At 55.6% G+C, this 27,498-nt stretch overlaps 1 protein-coding gene and 1 non-coding gene across 5 annotated transcripts in view; both read right to left on the bottom strand.

The window, feature by feature from the left end:
• HDAC5 (histone deacetylase 5) overlaps window positions 1-24,224 on the bottom strand; it is a 34,797-nt gene extending 10,573 nt beyond the window's left edge. Inside the window, exons 1-6 of one of the 4 annotated variants that reach the window (XM_072939230.1) lie at window positions 24,071-24,224; window positions 18,414-18,624; window positions 17,621-17,763; window positions 11,244-11,318; window positions 275-534; window positions 39-183 (exon numbers count right to left, since the gene is read on the bottom strand). In XM_072939230.1, the coding sequence (XP_072795331.1) occupies window positions 39-183; window positions 275-534; window positions 11,244-11,318; window positions 17,621-17,681 (541 nt within the window). In that variant the 5' untranslated portion in view covers window positions 17,682-17,763; window positions 18,414-18,624; window positions 24,071-24,224. The remainder of the gene's footprint in view (window positions 1-38; window positions 184-274; window positions 535-11,243; window positions 11,319-17,620; window positions 17,764-18,413; window positions 18,625-24,070) is intronic. The other 3 variants (XM_072939231.1, XM_072939232.1, XM_072939233.1) reach the window with 3 other exon arrangements.
• LOC116283756 (U1 spliceosomal RNA) lies at window positions 17,251-17,414 on the bottom strand. The gene has a single exon (XR_004193466.2). It is a non-coding gene; the product is annotated as a U1 spliceosomal RNA (small nuclear RNA).
• Window positions 24,225-27,498: the final 3,274 nt, after the last annotated feature.

Below are 27,498 nucleotides of genomic sequence, written 5' to 3'. Positions count from 1 at the left end.
AGGAGTCCCGGCTGGCCCCAGGCGGCCCCAGGCCTTACTCTCTTTGCTCTTCTCCTTGTTTCGCAGGATGAGCAGCTGCTGCTCTAGCCGCTGCTTCTCCAGCTCCTCCTGCCGTTGCTGCTCCCGCTGCCGCTGCTGCTCCAGTTCCTGCTGCCTCTTGGCTGCCAGCATCTCCTGCTGCTGCTGCAGGGGGGCAGGGGAATGGAGGCAGGGTGAGCCAGGTCCGGGCGGGCGTCGGGGGTCTGGGTGGCCCGCCCGCGCCCCCCTCGCTCACCTTGAGGTGCTTCTGCAGCTGGACCTCATGCTGCCGGGTCAGGTGGTCATGCTGTTTCTGGAACTCAGCAAACAGGAGCTGCTTCTGCAGCTGCTGCTGCTGCTTGAGCGCCAGGAGCTCCTGCTGTAGTTGCTGCTCCCGCAGCGCAGGGTCCACGGGGCCTGCCAGAGCACCCCGCAGCTCCACGGGGCTGGGGCTGCCTCCTCCCCCACCCCCCATGGAGCTGGGCATGGCTCCTGGCAGCACCGGCTTCACCTCCACTGCAAGAAGAGACAGGAAGGGGTCAGAGGGCCCACTCCCAGACCCCATCAGGCCCTGGTAGCCATGCCTGGGGCCCAGAAAGCTACCAGGCAGTACTAGACCCAAAGCTAATAGAAGGGGTGGGGGAGTCAAATCGCCAGCTCAGTGGATACAGCCTTCAGCTTTAATTAAATGAGCCCCAAGCCATGAACCTCAATAAGAAAACGTACATGAGCAAAGCAGGGTACCTGGAAAACTGAGTGCTCAACACATAATATTGTCATTGATAGTTAAGGCCCCAGGGCATTTTATGTGAATTGCTTTAGTGATAAGGAAACTGAGGTTCAGAGAAATTGAAGTAACACGACCAAAGGCATACAGCCAGGTGATCCATGAACAAAGTGTGAATCCAAATCCTGTGCTTTTAACCACTGTCCTTCCTGTGCCTCCTCCCCTACCTCTCAACACCACATACTCCCTGCCAAGCAGCCTATACCAGAGGAGAAACTGAGGCACAGAGGTTGGTTCTAGAACTGATGGGGCTGGCAGCCAGGGGTCTCAGTATGCCTAGGAGAGGCCAGTGAGGACCCTCTGGACATCCCTATCCGGTCCCCTTTCCTCTGCCCCACACCCAGCTGGGCAGATGGGGTGGAAGGGAGAGGCTATGGGTACAGGGAGTTGGGTGGGAGCAGGAGGCCGCAGAGAAAGGGGGTGCAGGGCTGCACCAAACCAGGGACGGGAGGGGGCTGGGAGTCAGACTTGCTTCCTTTGCTGGATTATCTCCTTTCAACAGTTTTATTGTAATTACCCTGAAAATGCCGCTATATATAGAGTGAGCCAAACAGCAGCTGTGCGGGGGGGGGGGGGGGGGGGAGAATGGGCGGGCAGGCGCAGGGAGGAGGTGGGAGGAGGAGACAGGAAAGGAAAGGGAATCAGACAGGAAGAAGGGTAGTGCAGGGGGAGCTGGAGCTGAAGCAGAGATCTCAGAACTTCAGTCCCAGGGAGAACCTGTTGGGAAGGGGAAAGGCTAGAAGTATCTGCTGGTCCCAAGAACTTGGGTCCAGGCCCCAATGTGGACAATGGGCCGAGGGGCCCCAGGGAGTGGCAAAAGATTCCAATGGACTTATGGGAAGGATAGGTCTTGATCCCTGTACACTGTCCTCTGGTCACTGAATGTCACTCCCCACCACTGCTCTGTAGTTGCCAGGGCAACTAGGCAAACACCACGCCAGCAGGGAGCCCCAAGCCCAGCCCACACCCCACAAAGCCTCCTGACGCCAGCAGGAAAGGGAAGGCAGACTACCCACTGCCTGGGAAGGAGGAAGTGAGAGAGGCAGGGCCAACCCATCATGTTTCTTTTCCATTTCTTTCTCCAAAGAAAGCCCTTACTTTCCCCACTCCAGCCCAGGGAGGCCACAGGGAGCTGGGAAGACTTTCCTGTGGCAAGGAGGCCTATTCCAACTGAGGCCTAGAGAAGGAAAGACCCCACCATCCTGATGGTTGCCAGTATCTCTGCCCTTGGGAGCGGGCCTCTGCCCAGGCCCCCGCTGCCATCCCTATCAGGAGTGGAGAGGCAGCTGGGAGAGGGAGCTGAGAGGGGGGCTAAGGACTGAGGTAAGAGGGGCTCCCATACCCACTGTAGCCTATGAGCCTGGATCTCCCCAGGGAGCCTACACTGAATGAGTGTCACCAAGGCAGGGACAAGGTCTGCTGAAGGTCTACCCTCATGGTTGAATATGGCCCCTGGAACCCACTGGAGCTGGGAGTGGGGAGGTAGCCTGAGTATAATATCTCTCTCGCTCCCCACCAGCCCTTCTTCCCCCAGCACTGACGGGCACATTCCTCTGTGGTTTGCCCGCCAGCCACACTGACGACTCTGCAGCCACAAGGCCAGAGCCACATCTGCAGGAGTGGCCAGATGTGGCCAGGAGGGTGGGGTAACACACACAAACTCACTTTCCCTCCCACCCATGTCCTGCCCCAGCATTGGGAGGAATGGCCCTTGGAAACTGCAGAGGACCTTTCTGGAGGTGGCTGGCCCCGTCCACGATGCAAAGGCAGGGCGGCAGCAAGGAGCCAGCAGTCAGCCTTGGGTGTCCCCGGCCCTGGAAACGCTCAGCAAAGCCCCAGGCTGGCTGGAGAGTTATCTGTTCCTAGGAAAGGCTGGCTTGGCCCATGGCACTCTGATTGCTCAGCCAAGAGATGGACAGGCTTCAACCTGCTGCTGCCGGCAGTGCCGGGGCTGCAGGAGCCGGATGCCAGCCCGCCCGCCCAGGGAAGGGCAGAGGTCCAAGCGCTCCTGGCTCCCGGCAGACAACCCTGCTTGGGCTGGAACAGCCGCCAGCGGTGCTGGCTTCCCTTGCAGGAGCCTTGCAGAGAGGGCACGGGCTTGGGTGAGGGGGACTCTCCCACCAGGGCTCCTGCACAGCTGCCACCACCGCCGCCGCCACCGCAGCAGAGATGCTAGGTCCCGTGCCGCCTAAGAGCCGCAGCCCCATTGGTATGCAGGTGGTGGGGTGGCCAGCGGGCTCCTTGTTCCCACACAAGCAGGAAGCTCAGGCGACTGGAGAATATTAATCTGCAGGCCCTGTGGGGCCTGGACAGGATACGGCACCCCATGGGTCTGCCAGGTAGTAGCCTGGCTCCATTCAAGATGGAAGGGGCTATGGCTGGGCAGTAGGAGTCAGGGAATGGCTGGGGGCAGGCAGAGAGGACCCCAAACGTAGTTTTCTGGGCACAAAACCTAGAGCCTGGCTGGCCTGGCCATCCCTTGAGGATCTGTGCCCTCTGCCAGTGTGGCATGAGCAGAGCAGGTGGCAAGGGCTGCCAAGGGCCCCAAGCACCTGGAAGGGGAAATGGGTGTGTCATGACAGGAGGAGGCTCTTGACCGCCTCCTGGTGGAAAGGGAGGATAGTAGGCGGAAGGACACTGATCCCTAAGAGAAACAGGCTGGAGACTGGCTAGCAAAGGCCAGGGGAGGGGTCAGCGGGAGGGCATGGCCCTGCGCGGACCCCCTACCCCCATGCCTCCTCCAGACATGAACTGCAGGAAGCCAAGAGGAAGCCAGCAGAGGGACCTCCTGCAGAGGGAAGACAGAAGGTCTGCTCTGCTCCAAACTCTACCCCTTCTGGGGACTCTGACCCTGCCTCCGCGGAGCAGTGGCCTTAGGAACAAGCAGCAACAGCATCCTGTCCTCTGGCCTTTGGTAGGACTGACCAACACTGTCTCCCTGGAGAAGCCCCAGCCCAGGTAGCTGGGTGGGTAGCTATTGGAGTCATCCTGCACACACCAGGCTCTAGCTAAAGGGGGACCAACCTGCTCAGCTCATGGGTACAACTGAGTAGTGACAGCAACACCTTAGTGACACCTCCTTACCATCTAGCTGGGCTTCTGATCTCTCCATGAACCCCACCAGCCCTGTAGGGGCTCCCACAACAGATTGTTCGGGCAGCACAACCATGGATAGCCTGGCTCCTCCGGTGGGGTGAGGGCGATGACAGGTGTTGACAGGGTTACCTCTGGGATGACTGCCAGCAGAGACTAAAAAGAGAGTGTCCAGGCAAAGGGACACAGCCCCCGAGCAGTCAAGGGATTTGAGGACATGAGAAGCAGGTTTTAGCAGCACCTTTGGGAAAACGGTTCAAAATAAAAAACCAATCTAGCTGCCCAAGAGTAAGGCCAAGCTTTCCTCCTGTTCTGAACACAACTCAAGCCATGGCCCAGCTCTCAGCCTTCTCTTGGAAAAGTCACCAACTCCAGAATCCCTGGGACCCAAATGCTAGCATCAGGGAAATGGTACCTTGAGCTCCCCCTGGAAAAACCCTGGAGGGAGGGGGGCACAACAGTGTATGGACCCACCCGGCTGACCTAAGCTTAAAACTTGACTCTAAAAAGACCCTGCTCCTGGGAGCCACCAGCCACAGAAGGCTGGGGGTGTGGGGGGAGTCAGGGTTCGTGGAGTATGACTGAGGAACGCATTAAGCAGTTTGGAAAGTCTACACAGGATGAAAATGAGGCCTCTACAGATAAGCCCTGGATCTGAGAAGCTGCCCCAACAAAAGAGGGGAGAGGGAGAAAGAGGCCTTTGAGAGCATCTGTTTCAGCCCCCACGTAACACAGACGAGGAAACCAAGCTTCTTAGGCTGCTGTGCAAAAATGGCCACCAGCTAGGTAGGAGGGATTCAAACCCAGGTCTTCTGAGTCCCAGCTCAGGCGGGCTCCCTCTGAACACTAACCCGTGCAGCACTCACTCCAATGTGGGGCATCCCAGCTGCTCAGAATGAGCCAGCCCTGGATAACTGGCCCCTCTAGGCAGCAGTCCACCCCATGCCCTCCACCAGGACCCAAGCCCCCAGGGTCTCCCTCACCAGGGTGGGGAGTCAGCAGCTTCCTTAAATGTCTAGTGACCTCATTCTGTCCCTCTGGAGAATGGGAAAAGGCTCTTGCCCCTTTCTTGGCCTTGAAGGATTTTGGAAGGAGGCAGGGAACAGCATTTCACACTCCTCCCCATGACGCGATGACCCCTCCCCACCAAGGACGGTTTCCCATGATCTATTTCTGTGCTCTTACGTGACTAGTGAGGCCAATTTAGACTCAACAGGTTCTACCACAATTCAGACAGCGTTTCCACATGTGCAAGCTGGGGATGACTCTCACCTAGCAATTTTCACAGCGCCTCATGCAACGCAAGCAAACACACACCACGTGATGGCAAAGAGCGAGAGCTCTCGAGCAAGAGAACGTCAGGGTCCAAGTCAGGCTCTGCCACCTCCTAGGGCCAAGGCCCCAAGCTGTCCCTGTGCTCCGGGAGGGCATCTCTGAGATGGGAGTAAGAATAGCACCTACCTCCCAGAGCTGTTAGGGCTCAGGAGAGATAACACTGCAGTGGAGCTTGGCATAGAGCCTGGGAAAATCTCAGGAGGTACTAGTCTAGGCTGTTATTAATGGCTCCTGACATTCTTTGTGTCCTGGACCCCTTTGGGAGTCAAGTGAAGCCTATGGACTTCTCAGAATGCTTCTAAAGTCCATAAAATAAAATACTTAGAATTACTTAGGGACAAACTCATAGATGGCTTGAATTCTAAGGAAGCCAAGTTCAGACCTCTGCCAAAACGAAGCCCCAGTTCTCTTATTTCAGACTGTCCCAAGGTTGCTCTGTGGTCCTGTCCTAATCAGAGCCCTTCCAGCGGGGCCCAGATAACACAAGCTGGAGTGGCCAGGAACTGGATCCCAGCACTGGGGAAGGTGTCTCTGGGAAGGGCCTCCTCCCAATGGCAGCACTTCTAGCCTGTCCCTCCTGTCCCCCCTTGCCTTGCTACCACCAAGAAGGGCCACTCTGTCCTCTGAGGCTCAGTCCACAGTGGTGGGCTCCATCCATCCCTCAAAAGCAATACTTAGCACAAGTTTTGGTCCCCGCTCTTGGGACCCCAGCTCCCAGCACTCAGAAAGTCTTCCCGTGGCAGGTGACATCCCTTTCCCCAGGACTATTCCACATCCTCCCGGGGCCAGGACTCAGGAGACCCTAAGCTCCTCTTCTCACAAGGCAGGAACAACGTGAAACTAACTTCAAAGACTCCTAGAAAGGCACTGCAGGAAGGGCCTGCAGATCAGTGACTCAACTCCCCCCACTGACAGAGGAGGAAAGCCAGGCCAGAGATGGAAGAGATTCATCCAACGTCACCTGGAAAGGAGGCATAGGAGCCGGGGCTTAACCCTGGGTCTTCTGGCTCTCTCTTGCCTCCCACTAAAAAACAAGAGAAATCTCGAAGGCTGCTCCTGAATTTAATGAGAGAGGGAGTAAGGAGCCAAACTCTGCATTAAGGATCCAGAGATCTAGACAGGGCACCTGGTTGGCCCTAGAACACCAGAGCCCAGGAGTGCGGGGGAAAGGGGGTCCAAGTGAATGGAACCCCCCCAAAATCTTGAGGTAGACTGTGTCTCTGAAGGACCTCAAGCTGAAGGGATGCACAGACCTGGTGGAAAGCACAAAGCGTCTCACTGGTGAAGATGGAGTTAGTCACTGATCTTGGGCTGCTCTCTGGAGGAGAAGTAGACTCACTTCTCCCAGCCCAGCCACTTCCAGGAAACACTTGGGCACCAAGCTAGAGGCAATTAAAAGGCACACTAACCATTCAAAGCCTGCAGCTGTTGCTGAGACTGTTCGCTCCATACCTGGGGTGGACGGCAGGAGCCCCAGTGCGGGAGCCCTGCCTCTACTCCTCGAGCACAACCCAGCCCTGAGCGTCCAGCAGGGCGCCCTGTCCACCTGGCCACTTGCTATAATCCCCTACCCTGGCTAGGGTTTAGACACCTGCTCCCCAGTGTCTCAAGACATCCTCCCTCTCCAGACTGCCAGGCTGCTGGGAGCTGGATATGACTTCAACTGAGGCAACAGCCTACCTCCCTCTGCAATAGGCCCCTCTCCCAAGAGCCCAAAGCCCATTGAGGCCTTCTAGGGAGACTGGTGACACCCACTGGCAGGCTGCTAGGCCCCATGACCCTGTCCACATGACCCCTGTCCACAAAGCCCTTCCTCCAAGTATGGTCTGAGCCTACTCACATCCGAATCATCTGAGATGTGTTAAAAATGCTTGTTCCATAGCACAGGGAACTATATTCAGTATCTTGTAATAACTTATGGTGAAAAAGAATATGAAAATGAATGTACATTCATGTATGACTGAAGCATTATGCTGTAAACAAGAAACTGACACAAGATTGTAAACTGAATATACTTCAGTAAAAAAAAATATATATATATATTATATATATATATATATATAATATATATATATATATATATAATATATATATATATATATATATATATACACACATCAAAAAAAAAAAGTGCTGGTTCAGGGGCTGCCCTCGGAAATCCAAACCTTGGGGTGGGGATTGAGGCAAAGCTTGGGAATCTGCTTTTGAATACATCCCCTTGGTAATTCTGTGGCAACTGTAAGTTTGAGAACTGCTTTCTCACAGTGTCCCCCGGCTGGCTGCACTCATCTCTGCTGCCAACCTGACAGCTGTTACAGCTGTGCATATGGACACAGTTAATCCGATTTCCTGTCTGGCAGCTGTGCAGCAGGGAAGGGACAGCTGAGGGTCTCAAAAACAAGAAGACGGGATGAGATAGGAGGGGATGGGGGCAGGGGAGGTAGTGTGAATGGGACAGGGTGTTCAACTGTATTCCTGAGCCCCCTTCTCCCTCTTTGGCTAAAATCCCTACAAGGAGGGAAAAATAACTGATCAAGTGGGTTATAGAAAACAATCTCCTCTCAGAAACCTCAGGACCCACCCCCTTCCCCACCCAAGGCCAGACTGGTCTCTATAGTCTAGGAGTACAAACTTTGGAAGTATAAAGACAGGTGCGCCACATAAGGTTGTGCAGGCTATGTACTGCACAAGGCCACCCAACTGAAGGGGCAAGTTGGGGGCTGAAATCTAGCCTAGGTTCCAAGTGCTAAGCCATGCCATGCACTCTAGCATGAGAATACAGCCACCTGGAAAAAGGGCTGCCTTTTAAAAATTTGCACAGGGAAGCTCTTATGTGGGTGAGCAGCGGCCCTACACAGAGACCTGATCAGCTGTCACTTACTCTGTGACTTTGGGCAAGTTCCCTAACCTCCCTGATCCTTCTCAATTGTAAAACATGGCTATTAAAACCTTCCTAGAAGAGATAAGGTAAGGAAAGCACCTGATACCCTTGTCATTTAGCACATTACAATATTAATTCCCTTCCCACCCAGTCTTGCTCTTCCTACCTTCCCTGCGCCCCTACACCTAGACACCCACACACCTAACCAAGCTTGGAATGGTGTGAAGAATGGGAGTAAGAATATCAGGGGAAACTCCAATACCAAACCCAAACCTCATGGTGCTTCTCAACATCCACAGCATCCCTTCCTGGCATAACCGGGATTCACACCGTCCCTCACCAGGGAAAGGAGACTTCTCCTCCATGCCTGTTCATAACAGCCTGCATGTTGCCCAAGCAGCAGCTCTGCCCAGTCCAGCCCAGAAGAAAACCCAAGACCCAACAGAAGGGAGGCAGGGGATCCCCCAGCACTGTGTCCCTGGGACTCCCACACCAGGGTTCAAGCTCCTGGGCTACCCGAGCCGGGACCAAGCCTGGATGAGAGTGCCCACTGTGTGCTGGGCTGTTGCAGAAGAGCCAGGCAGAGACCCCCTCCTTCAAGGAAGATCTGATGGCACTAGCAGAAGCTGTGATCTGTCCCCCTCCTCAAGCAGGAACAGCAGAGAATGCCCCACATCCTTCATGGGTTCGCCTGCCAAGACTCTGGCTCCCCCACTGGGGCAACTTACCATATCTGTCTATCCACCCAGAGGGCCAAGCCCCAGAATAGAGCTCAGGACTCCTGCTGTCCACCCTGGATGCCAGCCCCCTCAAGCAACATTCATTCATCCGTGTGCCAGGCACAGTGCTAAGTGCTGGGGAATGGCAGCGCACCAGACAGCCCAGAGAGAAAAGGATGCCTCTAAAACAGGGCTCCAAAGACCGGCTGCTGCAGTGGGCAAAGACTTCAGGACAAGCACCCATCCCAGGAAGCCCCCTTTCCCCAAACCCTCCAGCTTGGGAGGCCTGACAACACACACTGCCCAAGAAGCGTCCCTGGACACCTGCTTTTTTAGCCACAGGCTTTTGCATCCTGTCTGGAGACTGATCAAGAGATGGGGAGAGGAGGCGGAGAATGGGGCCCGGTGGGGGGGCGGGGAACACCAGGCTGCCTGGGCCCTCATGGCCGTGTTTATCCGGGGTGGATTTTTTTTTAACCCAAAGGTTAAAGCGTTTCTATTTGAAACATCTATTTACATTCCAGAGTCCAAAAAAAAAACAAGGCAGCAGAGCTCCAGGCCTATATCTGTCCCCAGCCGCGTCACAGACACGGCATCAGAGCTGCGCAGGGGGAACATTCTTAGCCCTCTCCCCGAGCTGCTGAGGTGACTCACACCTCCCTCCTGCCAGCATGGACCACGCCACCGCTCAGGCTAGGCAGTGTGTATGTGTCGGGTGATGGGGGGACAGGGATCTGAAGAGTGGGACTGGCCAAGGGGTGGGGGGCCAGTCTGTGCAAAGCCAGGAAGCCTTACAGAAGGCATGGGGGGCAGTGGGGTTCCAGCCTGCAAGGAATCTGGGGCCTAACTTGAAAGAGGATGAGAACATGCTGAGGAGGAAACTTTAGGCCAACTGCCAACTGCTTCTGGGAGGCAAGGGACAGTGGGGACAGGGCAGGATGGGTGGACTGATATGGCATCTGCCAAATGCGGTGGAGCTGCCCCCAAGCAGATGCCCTCCACAGTCAGCCCTTTGCTTTCCAAGAGACCACCATGACTCTCAGAGGCTTCAGGGTAAGGGTCAGCAAGCAGGGTCTTCAGTTAGAGCTGTGGGCTCAACTAGACCAGGGCTAGACCAGCCCTCTACCTTTATATCCCTCCCAGGGGGACTGTGGAGAGACTCTGCATGGGGTTACGCACCCATCCTAGGGGCCTGCATGGGCACCCTCAGGGCTGGCCCCTATGGGCATGCTCTGAACCTAGGAGACTCCCAGGGCATCCCTGCCTAGGCAGATGGTAGGCCCTATTTGAAGGGTTTTCCAAATCTTCCCCAAAACCTTCATCCTTTTACACTTTCCAGTCCAGCTGCAACCTTAACCCTGGACGGCTTGGAGTTAAATCACAGGTACCTGCACAAGCACACGGCTCCCACCTTCCAATTCAAGGCCTGGGACCCACACCCATGTACCCAGAGGCAAAGACTCCCCAAACGTACACACACAGACACCCACATCCAAGTGCCCAGCCACTACCAGGAGGGGCCAAGCAGGCATGGGTCCAGCAGGCCCCTCCCTAGAGGAAGCATCTTGTGGTGCCGGCCTGGTGGGGAGGCTGTGCCAGAAAGGCCTGATGCTGCCAACAGGTTCCTGGGAGGGAGGGAGGGAGTGGCCCAGCTCAGGGGGATCCCACCCCCAGCCAAGAGCCAAAAGAATCCCTGCTGAGAAGGTGACAGGAGCTAGCAATCCTCAAGCCGTATGAGCCTGAGTAACATCCTTTCATTCTCATAAGGTGGGAATAAACCAAGGCCTGGGGAAGGAGAGATACGGGGAAGTCAGCGGCCAAGGCCCCCGACACCCTAGCTGCCAGCCTCTGCCCATTCTACCACAGCTGCATCAATCCTCCTCCCCAAGTGTGATTCCCAGGGCTCTCCTGACTAGCAACTTGCAGAAATCACTGCACTGGACCCTCTGCCCCCAAGAACCCAGCCAGAAAAGCAGGGGGAGCCTTTATTCTTATGGACATTCCGGTTATAGCTTCTTTCCTTGCCCAACCTGGGGAGAGGACAGCCTGGTGGCAAGTCACTGACCCATTTCCTCCCCTCTGACCATGGTGCCAACTAGGCCAGGATCCTCTAGTAATCCACAGCCCCCAGCAGCTGATGTCGACCCTGCCAGAGGCCAAAGGGACTGGAAGAAACACCGCAGAGTGCAGCTGGAGGGCATGATGGTGGGGGTGGGCAGGCTTTGGCCCAGAGAGAGCAGGGAAGCCCATCTCAGTGAGCACACCTCCCCTAACCATCCATATTCTCAACAAAGACCTCTAGAAAGATCTAAGCAGGAACCCATCTGGGTGAGACTTGGAGCCAGATGCTCAGCCCCAGAGACAAGGATGCCCAGTGACAGAGGGCAGGCAGGGGCACTGAAGCACTTACCTGCCACAGGGATGCTGTGTAGAGGCGTCCGAGGCAGGATTTCCAAGGATGGTTCCCGGCCTGGCATCCCATCTGCTGAGAAACAGGATTCCGTCTCACAGATGGTCTGCAGCATCTCCACAAGCCCCTGAGCCTTGGGCACCAGCAGCATGCCAGGGAGGGGGACCGCCCGAGGCGGGAGTCAGCCAAAGGGAAGGTGGTCGGGTGGGGCTCTCACTGCTCTGCTCGAGGGCTCCCTCAGGCCACTGCTGCTGGGACCCGCACCGTGGGGAGGTGCCTCATCCGGCCTGGGCACTCCTGGCGGCAGGAGGAGCCAGGAGGCACCGGAGCTACAGGCCCAGCTCCCCTCTAGAGGGGCATCCGACCACTGGCCTTTCCCCAGCCCCCAGGAGCGGGGTATGGCTGAGCGCTCAGGAGACAGGAAGGAGAGCTGAGCAGGCAGGCGGGCTCTCTGTGTTCCCTCCCAGCCCTGGGTGACAGCTCTGGGCCGGCTCCCTGCTCCTCCTTCCCGAATGAGCCGCCGGCAGCTGGCAGAAGACTGAAATAGCAGTTGGGGGAGGGCCCTGTCTATAAATAGGTGGAGCATGCTCAGGGAGCCGCCGGCCGGCTGCCAGGAGCCCGGGCCTGGCGGAGGCCCCAAGGGGGGGTTGGGGGGAGGCGCGTTCCATCCCAGGAGGAAGTGCCAGGCAGGGGGGATGGGAACGGGGAGGGCCTGCACTCAGGGCCAAGGCCACAGAGCCGGGTGGCCAGAGGCTGGGCTGGAATACCCATGCTTCTGGGAGCAGCTCTGGCGCTGGTCCTGGCAGGCGAGGGGCAAAGAGCCCCAAAAGCCAGATTCCATCCTCTATCTTCCCTCTCGCCAACCAGAGCAAGTAAAGGAACGGAAGGGTCTGGGAGAGAGCAGCAGACAGGAACCACCCCGCCTAACCCTGCATCTTCCCTGGAGTCTCTCTAACAGCCCATGGGAGTTGATTTAACTTCTGTCCTCTCTGAGAGCTGGGAGGTGCCTCCCTATCCCCTTAGCAGGGAGCCCCCTGAGCAGCAGCTAAATGGCAGCTCCCTTCCACCCATTAGGGGTGCTGCCTCCAGAGGCTGCTGGGCTTCCTTCCAGGGGGCAGGGAGACTCTTCCTGGTCAGGCCTCACCCTCGGAGCACTCTCAGAGCACAGGTAGCTCTTCGAGTCAAGTGCCAGGTGCAATGCTAAGAGCAGCACATACATCACTCCATCTATTCGGCACAGTAACTTCAGGAAATAGGTGCACACGGGGAAACTGAGGCACAGGGAAATTAAGTCACTCACCCTAGGTCATATAGCTGCTCAATGGTAGGACTGGGATGTCTGAAGTTCAAGTCTGAGCCCTAACCACCACAGCCCACTGCCTCCTGCACAGGAAGCTGCCCCAGGGTTTCCATTAACAGGTACAGTGACCCCCAGTACCCAGGTAGGAAGAGACTTGAGGTTGGAGCCCCTCTAAAAAGAGTCAAGAAGCCGCCAGCATCCAGCCCTTCCCCACCAGACCCAGGCCTGGCAGAGCAGCCCCTGCTCCTGGGCCCTGCTCGGACCTAAGGCTTGTGCATGATGAAGACTGTTGACACCCGCCTACCCGACCCACTACTGGCCCATCCTTTCTCCTTAGGTTATGCCTCCCACTGATAAAGAGTTCCCACTTGGCCCCCTGACCTCACTGGAGCCTTTTAATAGCCTGGTTATTCCTGGGTCTGTGTCCCCCTCCCCCTTCCTGATGTCACAGTTGCTATTTTGGAGACCCCTACTGGCCCCTCCTTGCCCCCAACTCCAGGCACAGAGCCAGGGACACCTGTCCTCTCCCCGGACTGGATGACCTCACCCTCCTGTCGGGAGCCCAGGAGAAGCTGGCCAACCAAGGACACAGTGGCTGTGACTCCCGCCAGCCAGGGACAGCAGAGAGGCCTCCTGCCCTCAGGTAGGGGGAGCACACGGACAGGGGAAGTGGCAGAGGAGGGCTCTCCCAGACCCTAGGCTGGCTGGCAAGATGCGTACTCGGTGAGTTGGGGGACACAGGACCTAAACAAAGATCTGGAGCCTCAGCCTCTCAGCCAGGGCAGACTCCAGAAAACTGGTGATGGAGCAGTGCTTCCTACAGAGGTCTGGAGTTGGTGGACACCTCAGGGTAGGTCCAGGGACTTTGTTCACAACTCTTTGTCCCAACCTCATCCTGGCCAACCAGGCTCTCTCAAGAGCAAGGGAAGGGAAGGCCAATGTGCCCTCAGTGGGGTGACAGGCAGCAGACTCAAGGGAACCCAGAAACCTGGGGGCAGCAGCCCCTCCCAGACAGGACTCCACCCACCCAAGCTGGGAGCAACCAGAAGGGCTGGCTGGCCCTGTCCTGGCTCTCTCTGCCTGCCCCAGGCACAGGAGAGTCTGGCAGGGAAGCCCTATTCTGGAAGAGAAGAAATCATCACTTACAATGACTCAAAAGCAGGGCCCCCAGAACCCAGAGCAGTCAGAAACCTAAGGAAACAGAACTCCCCGAAGCTAGGAGCACCCAGGAGACTGGGCAACCAGCAGTGGCCAGAGCCAGGGGCTCACAGTAGTTCCCAGCAGTTATGATTTCCAGTAAGAGCACGAAGTGGGAAGTGAAGACATGGCCATGCAATCCTCATTGCCATTCCCAGAATCCTCCAAGGCAGTAAGAGGGGAAGCCTGGGATGAGAACAAGTGTCTTCTTCTTTTTTTTTTTTCCTGCTGAGATTCAAGTGATACAACAAAGTCTTCCTGATGTTTAACCACAATCCTTCCTGCTCTATAGCCCCTCTCCTCGTAGTTCATTTCTCTTCTCCAAACCCACCCATCCAGCTCGCCCATGTGTCATCCCACAAAGCTTATACAGCACCCACCAAGCAAGGGGTACATGAGCTTTTTCGAAGCCGGCACCATCCCCTCCAGAGTCTCAATGACCTTGTTTCCTCCTGCAGAGGCTGGGCTCAGGCCTCGTAACCCGCTAAATCTGGAGGAGGAGAACCAATGTAGTGCTCTAATGAAAGCTCCCTCTTGAAGGCTCCCATTTTCTGGGCCCAAAAGGCTGGGGTGGGACCCTGACCAAAAGGAAGAAAGCAAGGTGGCTTTGTGCACAGTAAAAAATTAAAAAGCCAATAGCTGGCTGGGGAGCACCCCAGATGGACTGTGGGGTGCCAGCTGCCCTGGGGCCCTGGAGACATCAGGCCCGCCTGCCCTCCAGTTCTCTCCTGCACTAACAGTCCAGTCATGCCGGAGCCCATCGGCATCACCCGGGAGCTGCCATGTGCCAGGTCCCATGCTAGGTGCTGGCTGAACCCTCTCATCTGAGATCAAGTCCAGGAAAAACGTGAACACCTACTCTGGCATCTTCCATCCCCTTAGGGTTGATCCTGCCTCCTCCAACCATTCTATGCTAAGGCTTGAATCCCTTTGGAAGGATGGAGCAGGGAAGAGAAGAGTGGGGCAGATCCCCATCTATGGGGAGCACAGAGGGGCGCCAGGGGGCATCGAAGTGGAGAAGGGACACCAGGAGTCCACTTCCTAGACCCCTGCCCTATGCTGGCTATGACCCACTTTCTCCTTCTCAGGGCCAGCTGCCCGCCTCCCCCAGGGGCTCAGAGGCAGAGCCTGAGCCTAAGGCTGGGAGGCAGGACACCGAGGTTCCCGGCTCCACCCCATGCCTATGCCCCAGTTTCTCTGGTCACCCAAAAAGGAGGGGGCAGCTGGGAAAGGGAAAGAGAGAAAGTATGCGCGAGCCGGGAGGTGCTGGGCAGGCAGGTGTTGTCTTGAAGCTTGTCTCCCTCCCACGCTGGGGCTAAGGAACCTGGCCACCTCCTCCTGGGGCCCTGTCACCGTCTAGACTGGCTCGTGGGACGAGCTGTACTCTTGCCCTTTCCTCTGGGCATTGGCCTAGAGGACAGAGCGGGCCCAGGCCCCTGGGCAGCTCCTCCGGGCTGGCCGGGTGGAGCCCAGGCAGGGGGCACAGTCTGTCCATCCTTCGGTCCTACTGAGGGGAGCAGAAATGATCCATTCCGGTAAAATAAAGCCTTGCTTCTCAAGTTCCCTTTTGCCTGAAGAGGAGCCAGACATCAGAGAGTGGCATCCTTGGGGAAGGGGGCAGCCCCAGCAATGGCCTCCGCCTGTACTCTCAGGTCTGCAAAAGAGGCTAATCAGGTCAAATGCTGGTACTCCGCGGGGCCCAGAGGTAAGTGGATCAGCTCCCACCCCCCAGGGAGGACGAGCCAGCCCCAGAAGGAAATCTCTTGAAATCTCTACATGCCTCCCCTCACCCGGAATCCACTCTCTTACTAACTTGTTTGTTATGAGGGCAGGGATGGACCATCTTCTATTTTCCTTCTGTTTCCCCAAGGGCCAAACACAGGGTTGGGCAGGTTGGGGATACTTAGTGAGGACTTGCCAAGTGGGAAAGCTCCCGCACTGAGAGAAACTGCAGAGAACTGCCCCTCACCCAGGCCTGCTGCTCTGTGCCCTAAGGAAAGGGAAGTGAGTGAGTCTTCAGGGCTTTGGGAGAGGGTGGGAGGTGCTCAGGGGCTGGAGCAGCCAGGCCCTGGAGACTAACCACTTTCATCATTCCCACCTCTATCCCCAGCCCCGCGGCCTCCAGCTCTTCCTGGGGCTCCCTGCGAGGTGTCTACGCTGGAAGTAGACACCCACGTGCTCCAGCTACAATTCGTGGTTTCATCTGACTTCCGTGGAGTCCAAAGGCATGTGGTTTCCAGGCTCCTGCCAGGCGCCGGACACCCGCAGCTCTAGCCCAGCTGCCACCCTGGGCTCTGGGAAGAGCAGACGCTGGGTCCCACTCCACAGGGGGAGAGCCAGTCCTGGAGCCCCAGGAAAACTCAGTGGGAAGGGCCTCAGGGCACTGCCCGCAAGCAGTGATCCCAGCCCTAAGGGCACTGCCCGCAAGCAGTGATCCCAGCCCTGAGGCCTCGCCACAGCCCTAAAACAAGGTTCCCAATCTCTGGGCCCCTCTTTCTCCCTCCTTCCTGAACACGAAAAGACGGCATCTCCCCCTGCTGGGGGGAGCTGGAAAGCCAGCCAGGAGGCGTGGCCAATTCTATAGCCTCCCCTCCCCCACTACCCCCCACCCCCCTCAACACTGGAAGCCCTTCCTGCCCAGGCTCAGTGCTGATGGACACATCCAGCTCCCACCAGTCCTGGCACGAGTGGCTACAAGGGGGACTTGGACCACCAGCATGTGGAAAGGCATCTATCCAAGGTTGATTATCTCAGCCTTTCATTGTAAGGGAATAAAATCCCAAAGCCAGAAAATGTCCTTCCCAAGCCACCAACAAACAGATGTCTCTGGGCAGCTCCTGCTCCCTTGGCCACGGGTTAGACCCCAGGCTCGGTGTGACTGGAGGTGGCACCTGGACAGGTCAGCGTAGCAGCTCACAGGAAAGGAGCGGCGGGCACTCCTGCCGGGCACAACCGACCCTGCAAGGGGCAGTGTCCAGCTGAGATGGCCAAGGGACTCATGAGAACCCACCAGGCCTCCTTTCCTTTGTCAGCCCAGCCTCAGAGGAGGAAGCAAGAAGTCAGGGCTTGGCTGCCCACCCTCCAGTACCAGGGTCACACAGACCTCTCCCAGTGTAATACCCGGCACAGCTCCTGCAGGGGGAATGAAGGCGAGGCAGAGGAGGGAGGACCTGAGGGAGAACCACAAATTCTGCAGGAGGGCAGCCCATCCACAAAGCTGACCTGGTGAGTCTCAGGAGCCAGCCTTCTCCAGCTGGCACTCTACTTTGTCTGTGCCCAGAGTATGTCATGTTGAAAGGGAAAGAGGAGGGGGCACAGCCTTGACCAAAACAAATGTCACAAAGCCAACCAATCCCGCAAGCTTTCTGCTTCCCTGAATTTGCTGGAAGCCCTGGGGCCCTGGTCAGGGACCTCCAGCAGCAGTGATGGGGGATGAGATGGGAGGGGGCCTGGATGCCTCCCTGATGCTGCTTCGGTACCATCCTGCAAATGGGTTTTCTTTTTTTTTCTCAGGGGAGAGTGCGAACACAGTCTCCCACTACCACAAATTATGCAGTTGAGTTTCCCACATTTGGGGAGATTACAGGGGTCAGCACATCCGGAGTGCAAAGGATAAGGCTCGCCCTGGGAAAACCACCCTCGTGACCATGGTATCTCCCCTGCCAGGTAAGTATGCAAATGGGTTTTCATCTCTTGGCCTTAGTTTCTTTCCCTATCTCTAAAAAAAGGAGCTCTATCCTCCACCCCTGCAGAAAAAGATGTAAGGGACAGGATAGGCTGTGGCGGGTTAAAGTTGAGGAAGATGGACTCTGACCCTTGAAGTCTGTGCAGAAGGAGACAGCCAAGAAGAGAAGACAGTTATTATTCCGACCACACTGACCTGTGACCCTTCTGTGAAACTCCTTGAGGGTCCAGCTCAGGCCACTTGGACACATCCTCATAGGCACACGCCCAGATCCACCCGTACACAAAGCTGCCTGGAGTCCCACCCATAGACTATTTCTGGCAGCACTAGGCAGGCTCCTAGGAGCAGAGGGGGAATAGGAAATCTCAGGATCGGAGACCCCTAATTAGGAATCTACCATGTCCAGGGCATATCCACCTGGACTCAAAGGAGAGAGCCAAGTCTCTTCTGCCACCACGTCACGGCACCCCCATCCCAATACCACACATCCCAACAAGGCCAAAAGCCCTGCAAACCTCCAGTAAGAAAAAAGTACGGAACACAGAGGAACACTCCACCATGAAGAGCACGTCACCACAGAAAGGAAGCTGGGCTTTCCACTATTGTAGGGGACTTCGTCCAACATCGTTCCCAGACCGCCCAGAGAGGCTCAGGAACACACCTCCCTCTCAGCCCTGCCTGCGTCGGCAAACAGGGAAGGGTGGTGTGGAACTGAAGTCCCTTGCACTGAGAGGGCAGGCATGAGGACAGAGTTGGACCCATGCCCTCCCAGGGCCAGGCTGGACAGTCCCATCGACCCTTCAGTTCCCAGGTCTACCCCGTGGTCAACCACTTCAGGTTTGCCTCTGTCCTTTTCTCACGATGGTTCTCCACTCCTGACCCCCTCGTCCCTTACAGCTCAGGTCAGCTGGCCAGGGCTGGAAACCCATATACAGTCCATTACATACAAAGCCACCCCACGTGCCTTCTCCAGCCTCCCAGCTCTTACCCGACTCGGTGGGAGAGTTCATGCCGGCTCTGGGCCCGCAGGAAGCTGGCGTTGGGGGCTGGGACGGGAGGGGATGGAGCTGCGTTGATGTCAAGAGAGACAGACGATAACAGACAGACGGACGGGACAGGAGCCCGGGGCCGTGGTGCCTCTAATGCCCATCCGAGGCCATCCTTCGGGGCGAGGCAGTCAGGCACTCAGAACGGCATCCCTGGGGAGAAATGGAGCAGGGTTAGAGGTCCCCGACTCAGGAATCTGAGCATCGAAGGAGACCTGGGGCTTGTCAGTTTACACCCAGGGAACGGGGGAGGGACACCTGCCCAGGGGCACAGAGAGAATGGGCAGACCCTGGTTTCTTCTCTTTCTAATTGGTGAGACTGCCAGCACTCAAGGGGAGGGAAATGGCTACAAGAGTCACACCCAAAGAAACTCCTTTTCAGGTGACAACGTCCACTGCCGCGTAGGGAGACCTCATAGACTCCCAGGGGTGCCTGACATGGGACGGGTGTGCACCAAAGGAGAAAGTGCAGGGAGGCTTTTGAACTCTGGCCTGGGCTGTGGGGCGAGGCAGGGCTGATCTGGAGTCCCTTGCAGAAGTTAAGGGAGAAATTGGTATCCCAGCCCCAGCAGCCTGAGCTAGGACTCTCACCTCCCTACTCCCTGATCCATCCAACTCTGGAAATGTGATGTGCTTCTGTCTTGGCCTCCCCAAGTCAACAACAGGTCAGGGAAAGAGGGTAACAACCACTCTTCCTCTACCCATTAACCATGCTGTTTCCAAGAATTTCAAAAGACAGAGACATTCATTTCACATCCAGTGCCCTCTGGATAGGGGGTCCAAGGCCCAAGCCCAGGGCCTTGTGTGTGTTGTATAGGTCGTGCCCCGTGCAACAAGGTGTGAAATCCAGCCCATGCTCTGCCTGCCAAGCTACACAGGCTGAATCCACCCAGAATAATGGATGCCATTTTCCAGTTTGCACAAAGGCACCAAAAGGCCTGCTGAGGCCAATACAGTAACAGAGGATGTCCCTGTATTACAGGGCCATGAGCTTGCCAACCTGCCCCTACTCCTCCAGCTCCCCAGCCCCCTCCAGCCCCACAGCTAGTCCTCAAGCCTCAGACACTACGCACGCACCCACCTGGGCCCATCCCTAAACAGTCCATGATCTACCCTAGACATGATCTCATTCATTTTCTTCCAAATGAAGGCAGGCCCTCCAACACCCAGTGAAATCGAGGTAGAAGGAAGCCATCAGATGAGGCCTAGGGGAAATTGATGTTTAAGCCCTAACTCTGCTCCCCAGGCTGGGAACAGGCCATCAGCTCTGCGCCTTGGACAGCCCACCTACTGGCAGGATTAATTCTCAATAAGCTTTACCTTCTCATCAAGGATTCTCAAGCATGGGGTCCACTTGGAGCTGAGAAGCCCAGGAGATAGTCATGGCAGGGACACAAGAACGAACAGACACGTGCAAACAAGTACACTGGGTACACACTAGAAAGATGTCAAGTCCACCTAGACCTGCTGCCCCCTGCGCTCACCCACACAGTTTGGACTCTAGCTGGAGAGAGGTGCACCCAGATGAGGAGGTGGGAGGAGGCAGAGTGAAGGGGCCTGGCTGCTCCCAGCAGGGACTGGTGTAGGGCAAGGACAAAAGAGGTTGCGCAGGGCTGGGGCCAAGCTCAGGAATGTGGCAGGTGGGGCTGTTGGTGCCCAGGCGGGGCCCGCGTGGGCAGGCAGCTCAGCCCATGCCCACCCCGGGGCTGGCGCCCAGTCCTGCTCACACCCTTTCCCGTGGGCTGGGGAACACAAGTTCAGAAATTCCCACGATTCCCAGCAGCCCGAGTGACCCAGCCCATCTCCTTAGTGAAAGGCACCTCCACAGCAGGGCGCTCAGAAGGGGCAGAGCCTCCGTGGTACAAAAACTGTTAAGATCAGCCCAGAGTCCCCAGCATCTTCACCCCCTAGGGAGAAGAGAAAGGGAGGAGCTCCTAGAACTCCCAATGGGCTCAGAACTCCCTGCGGCTCCACTCCTGCTCACCCTGCAGGATGTGGCCAGACCCCCGGGCCTCCTGTGGAGAGCATCTACCAACACCCTCATCAAGCCTCCTGAGTGAACAGGAACCTCCCTGGGAAACAAAGCAGCATTTGTGGCCTGATCAGGACAGGTGTAGATTCTTGTCTGGGGTGGGACACGAAGTGGGAAAGGGGCAGCTAGATAGTTAAAATCTGAGCTGTTTGGTCCCCCTCTCTGCCAGAGAAACTTCCTGCTGACCATTGTTACATGAGTGTCTTGGTGGGCAGTCAGGGACCAAGAGCTGTGCAGCCCCTGGCACCTGGATGCCAAACCAGTGAGCAGCTTGGCTTCCGTGACATCACAAGTAGGCAGACCGCAGGGCCCTGTCCCCACTTGCTGTGAACTTCTTCCAGCCAGACCTCTGCCCCACTCCAAGGATCCAAACCCACCTCCCACGTCCAGCCGGGACAGGAGGACAAGGAATGATGGAAACCAGTTGCATCTCACCCTACAAGCTCATGGCCAAGCCAGGGTAGATGGGCAAACACACTAGGGGGGCACCCCCCACCTCAATCACCAGCAATAAAAACTCTGGCAGAGGATGGGAGGAGAAGGACAGACAAGGGAGGGAGGGAGACATGGAGGATGTAATGCCCCAAAGGCCACAAGTTCACGATGCTGCCCTGCAGGTAACTTGTCCCTCAAACAACACCCTTGGAATGTTGGGGGCCTCTCAGGAACCTAGAATCCAGTACCCTCAGGCAACCCCCTGCCAGCAACACACTAGCTCTGTCTGGCCCTGGTAGAGGCAGGCCCAAGTCCTGAGCACTGAGGCCAGGTCCCCTCCCCAGGTCAAGGCAGCCAGGTAAGCTGTCTGAACCAAATTCTGTGAGCCTGAGATTGCTCACAATCTGAGAAGTGTCCCCAAAACTTCATAAGAAAGCTACAAGTCCAGACAGCCCATCCCAAGGCACACAGGAACTCTCATCTTGACCCCTTCTGACCCTGGCTACGGCTGATCACTTTCCCCAGCCTCCAAAAGCTTCCAGCGCCTTGTGCCTTCCCCCAAGAAGGCACCTTCCACCAGAAGCCTGGAATGATCAGACCCAGAACAGGTGGCTGACTTGGATGTCCAGGCCCCAAATTAAGGGAGGGAGGAGGGCAACAGGGGAGGAAAAAAGGCAACAGGCTGACAAATTCATTTTTGCAATCGGCCCATTTCTGTTTGTCTGCTCAGACGCAGCTCCAGGCATCTGTACAAGCCAGATGGAGGAGGCTGCTATTTCTAGAAAAAAAAAAGGGGGGGGGGTGAGAGGGGAGGGAGGGACGGGCGCAGGCAGAGGGCAGAAGACTGGGTCTGTTTGCCCTAAAACCTCAGGCAGAATGATACCCCCTCCCAGCACTACCAGACAGGGTGCCAATTCAAGAAAGGGCTGGGGTAGGGGGTGGGGGCTGGGGTGAGGTGGGGTAGGGAAGAAGAAAGGCAGAGAAAGTTTAATTAGCCAAAGTCGGCTACAATAGGCCCCCTCACGGGCTGCATCAGGTTTTCATTCATGAGCAAGCGACAGTGCTCCAAAAATGCCAAGAACCGCCCCCCCCCCCGCAGTCCCCCCCCAACAGGAGTGCGTCCTCTAGCAGGCTGGCTGAGCCTGATGCCGTGTTCCAGACATCCCTCCTCAAAGGGATGTGAGTAGGAAGAATTAATTATTAAAGAGCAGCTGGTACTTCAGCACCAACTGCACTCCCCCCAGCTCCTATAGCTGATGCCCCCTCCCCCCTTCAGAAACACAAACTACCCGCCCTGCACCCCCCCATCCCCAGGCCCCATTTCTAAGCACACAGCTAAGATGCCACCCCTAGGGAAGGGAAAGCAAACCTTTGTCTCTGTAGCTACTTGGAGTGGGTGGGGCATGTGATACTGCTGCCCCCCCCCCTTCAAATTACTCAATCCAGCCACAGAGGAAGATATACTGGGGAGGAAGGGGAGGCGGGCACAGAGCTAACGTGTCCTCTATCCTTGCCCCCAAGTAAATTGCACCTGGTATCTCTCATCCTGGCCTCTGGTATGCATACACTCCCAGGACAGAGTGGAGATGCTGGGGGCCCACCCCTCTAACTCAGAGACCCTTGCCTGCCTTGTCTGGACATAGCCCAGATCCAAGTCCAAGGGGGACAGAGCAAAGAGAGGATTCAAGAGAAGGGGCAGGAGACAAACCAAGAGCTCCCCAAGATTTGTGTTTAGGAGAGAGAGGGTGGAGGGAAGACTGAAATGAAAAAGCAGGCAGCCCCCAACATGGCTCACCCACCATCCCCAGTCCAACCCAGCATCTCAACAGCCAGCTCAGGGGTCCCGGTGCCTGGAACTGGGATTGAGACCCTCCCTCCCTGCCTACATTCTCTGAACCTGAGGAGGCTCAGGGCAACACCCAGCCCCAGGCTCTAGTCCTACAAAGCAGTCCGGTCAGGGGTCCTTCTGGCCAAGACTCCTGGATCTCCTATTCCCTGCCTCCTTTTGTTCCTATGATCTGGCTCCATCCTCCCCTCCCAGCTGGACCCTGAACCCAGTCACCACCGTCATCACCCCCATGGCCAAAGCTAATTCCAGGCCCCAGAAGCACAGTGGTCACTGTCAGAGTGGTAGGTCTCTTGAGCATCCCCAAAAGCAACTGTAGCTGGTACCCTTCCTCTTTAGGGACACACTTCATCTCAGAAGGCTACTGGGGGGAATGGGGAGGGGAATCAGGTGGTCACCTTCTCCCCCAAATGGGGCACTCCCACCTTTGCCTCTTCTCCCCCACCACCCCACCAATCAGACTCCCAGGTTAATTACTTACCACCCAGCCAGTTCTCATCTTCCCCAGGGCCCCAGAGAAGGGTGGGGTAGGGAAGCAGTCTCCCCAAAGTTAAAAGGCACACTGCCCCTCCCTCCATTAGATACAAACCCAGGATGAAAAATGGGGGGCACCCACCCCAGAGAAGAAGGGGGGAGCTTTCATCTCCTGGCTCTCTGTGGCCCCAGGGTGTCAGACAGGAGGAGAGAGTGGGAACAAACGCAGTAACGCCTCAAGGGGGAGGGGGTGAGAATGCTGGGAGAGAGGAGTAAGGTGGGCCCGCAGGCCCCCCTCCTCAGGCACGGAAGCCAAGGACACGAAATCAAGGATGTGTTCTGAGGTATGGGTACAAGCGCTGTGGGTGGGCAGCGCCCCTCACCGCAGAGTACCGAGAAAGGGTGTCCAGCGAAGAGGGGTCTGCACAGAATCCGGGTGCAGAGCTCAAACCGCTCTGCAACGCACCATACGCCGCCAGGGAAAGGACAAATCAGACAGCCCCGGCCGGTCTCCCGGCCATTTGGGGGTGTGGGTCGCGGGAAGATGGGCCCCTCCCTTACCTGCAGGGAAGTCGCCCCTGCTTGGGAGGAGCGGGGAGGGGCGCGCGCAGTAACCCTGAGGCCCGGCTCCGGGGCTGGCGATGCTCCCGAGGGGAGCCGGCTGGCACCCGGGCGCCGGGAGGAAGAAAGAGGGGCGCGGAGCGCGGCGCGCGCGCGGGGAGCCCGCGGGCAGCGACGGCAGGAGGAGGGGGCGCCGCGTCGCGTCCCGGGGACCAGGGTAGATGGGATCGGGGGTGGTGCGGCGCGCTCACCCCCTGCGGCTCGAGCTCCGGCTTCGCGGGCGGCGGCGGCAGCAGCGGCGGCGGCAGCAGCGGCAGCGCCTCCTCGACGGCTCCTCCATCTTTGCGGCGGCTCCTCCGGCTCCGCTCGCCGCCGCCACCAACAACAACATTCGGAGACGTCACTCCTGTCACGTGACCCGACCCGGAGCTAAAAATAGACCCAGGCCCCCCCCGATTCGGCTTCAGCCACCACCAACCCCTCCCCTCCTTCTTGGCCCTCCCCGCCGGGCGGGGCCAACAGCTCCACAGTGACAGCTTCTTAAAGGGCCGGTACCCAGGAAAGGGTTGGGCTGGGAGGGGGAAGAAGGCAAGGATCGGAGCCCTGCGAGTGGAGGTGGAAGGAGCGCTGCAGGGGCATGGATCTGGCTGCTGGTGGCTTGGCCTTTGGGACACACGATTTTCCACCCTGCGCTTCCTCGACTTCCTTTTCAAACCATAGATGGTGCAATCGTTGCCTGCCTAAGCTTCTCCCTAACACACCCTCCCGCGGTGGGGGAGGGGACCTGGGGATGGATTCCTAGGGACTGGGAGGGCTGTAGAGGCCCTGGCTAAGGGGCCACACTGAGGCTTGGACAGGTCTCGAACCCGCCAGCTCCGACCGCACGAACTAAATCTGTGACAAGAGGGAGGAAAAAAAAAAAAAAAAGCAAAAACTGGCCAGGGCCAGGGTACGGTTGTAATACTCCAAGGCCTTAAAAAGGAAGACTTCCAGTCCCTGGCTTCGGTGCCATCCCCTTCTACAACTCCCCTTAGGAGATAATATGAGTATGTGTGATAGAACCTAGACGGCTTGTCAGTGACCCAGTAATTCCACTAATGAAAATATATTCTAAGGGAATAAACATTGTTGTGTTCAAAAATGAGTTTAACCAGAAACTAACACAACATTGTAAATCAACTCAACTTCAATTTAAAAAAAGAAAAAAAATGAATAGAAGGAAAGTAGAAAAATGAATGAAAGGAAGGAAAGAAAAAACGAATAGAAAGGAAAAATGAATAGAATGAATAGAAGGAAAATAGAAGAAAAGAGATTGCTTATAATGATGTGAAGAATTGGAAACAACCTAAATATTCATCAGTAGGGAATTGGCAAATAAACTAGGGCACATCCATTCAGTGGAATACTATCTAGACATTAAAAATGATTATAAGTTTATGTTGACCTGAAAAGATACTCATGATATATTATTTTCTTGAAAATCAGGAGACAAGTACCACATAATTGTTCCATTATTGTAAATGACAAAAATCTAGATTCATATGTCTGAATATGTATGTATATTAAAAAGCCTATTATGGGGAGAGTATATAGCTCAAGTGGTAGAGTGCATGCCTAGCATGCATAGAGGTCCTGGGTTCAATCCCCAATACCTGCATGAAAAATAAATAAATAAAAATAGAAAAACCTAATTATGTCCTCTTGCGGAAAAAAAAAAAAGCCCACTAAAATATATAGCAAAATATTTACCTTCACTTTCTTCTTTTTCTTTTTTTCTGTGTATCTGAAATTTTGCAACTATCATGTATTACTTATCTCCTTAGAAAAAGTGGATATATAAACGTTTCTATAATAAATCATAAAGGTTTTCCTACAAAGTAGCTCATAAATCAGTCTGCTCCCACCCATCTCCATCCCCACCCTTTGAAGCCAAACCACCCCTCACCTGAAATACTGTAGCTGCCTCCCCAACTAGCCCACTTCATCTATCCCAGCCTTCTCTCAAAGCAAGAATAAGTTTCAGAATGTAAATCTAATCAAGGGAGGGCTTAAAACCATTCCAATCTATATCTGGCCCAGAAAAGTGGTTTTCAAACTTCAGGGTACTTACGAATTCCCTAAGGAATGTATTCAAAATGCGGATTCCTGGACCCCACTGACAGAGCCTGTTTTTCAGTGGGGCTAGGCCCAGAAATCTTCATTTTTAGTAATTATCCCAGGGGATTGTGCTGCAGCTGGTCCTTTCCTCATACTTAGAAGAAAAAATAAACCTAGAAGCTTCTACATAATCTGGTCCCACCTCACCTCTCTCTCCTTAGCTCTCCAGCCATTGTGACTTTCTCTCTTGTCTTTGAACAGTGTGTCCCTTGTTCCCCAGGGCCTTTGCATAGGCTGGGTTTTTCTTTTTTCTTTTTTCTGGAATACTCCCTTCCCCTCTTCTCTTTGCTGGGCTAACTCTTACTCATCCATCCAAAGAGCTCAATTAAATATCACTTCCTGTGAGAAGCCCTCCTTGGTCCTTCAATGAAACTAGATCCCCTTATTACATATGCTTTAATTGGCCCTGATAACAACTTGCTAATATGCATCTATATATGGCATTATTGGGCTAGTGTCCATCTCTTCCCCAATGAGTGTTAAATGTTTAAGCCAAGATGAACGCTTTTTGGCACTGGATTCTGAGCAGAAAGGCCACCCCCAAAAAGTCATCCCATGTCATTCCAGGACCATAGTCGTCTTACCTTTATCCTATAATCGTGGTGCCACCCATTTGCTGCTATTCTTGTACAACCTTATGACGACTCTTGGGTGGTTGGGTTGGGCTGGCATTTTTCTTTTTAAGTGCTTATGTTTTGCCTCCCCAAGCAGAGTATGAGCCACTGGAGAAAAGCAATAAGATCATATTTCTTTTTGCCTTTCCAGCATCTAGCACATCACCTTGCACATAGCAGATACTCAGTAAAGGTTTGGGTACACTGAAGACTCTGGAATTGCTTCTCTCAAGAACTCAGAACATGGGGCAGAATCTCCCCATCTGGCTTGAGAGATGTCAATATGCCAGTGGCCAAGCACTTCCCATTCCACCAATGAAGGAACTGAGGCTCAGAGAAGCTAAATAACTTGCCCAGAATCACAGAGCTCATGCAAACGAGGACTGAAATTCAAACCCAGGTCTCTCTGTCTGTCCCCCAAACAATAGGAACAGGGCACTGGGGAGCTAGGCTCCCAAGCCCAGCACTCTAGCCTTCTTCTTCTCAGAGTTTTCTGAGATCATCACCTCAGTACCCACATGGCCAGATGCGCCAGAAGTTAGGAGAATTCACCACACGGGGTCCTGATGAGCCCTCAGATTTTCTCTTTCCAGGTAAGTGGAGATTGAACTATTCCACATTCATTCTACATATGTTTCTTGGGTTCATGCTGGGAGCATGGAGATGAAACTGCCTTTAAGGACCTTAGAGCCCCTCGCAGAGAATAAAACTGTCTTTTGTTACGAGTCCCTAAGGGAAGCCCTTGCCAGGACCACAAACCATGGAAACAAGGGTCATGGAGTTGTCTCCTTAGTTACTGCCTCAGTTCCCCAATGTAGAATGAGCCTGCAGGTGGGATCTAGTAGCTGACAGGAGATCTTCTGACCCTGGGACCCAGGGGTGAATTTGACCTCTTGATAAAAGGAAAT

The sequence above is a fragment of the Vicugna pacos genome, chromosome 16 (genome assembly GCF_048564905.1).
Source record: "Vicugna pacos chromosome 16, VicPac4, whole genome shotgun sequence".
Lineage (NCBI taxonomy): Eukaryota > Metazoa > Chordata > Mammalia > Artiodactyla > Camelidae > Vicugna > Vicugna pacos.
This window is presented reverse-complemented; position numbering and strand designations above follow the sequence as displayed.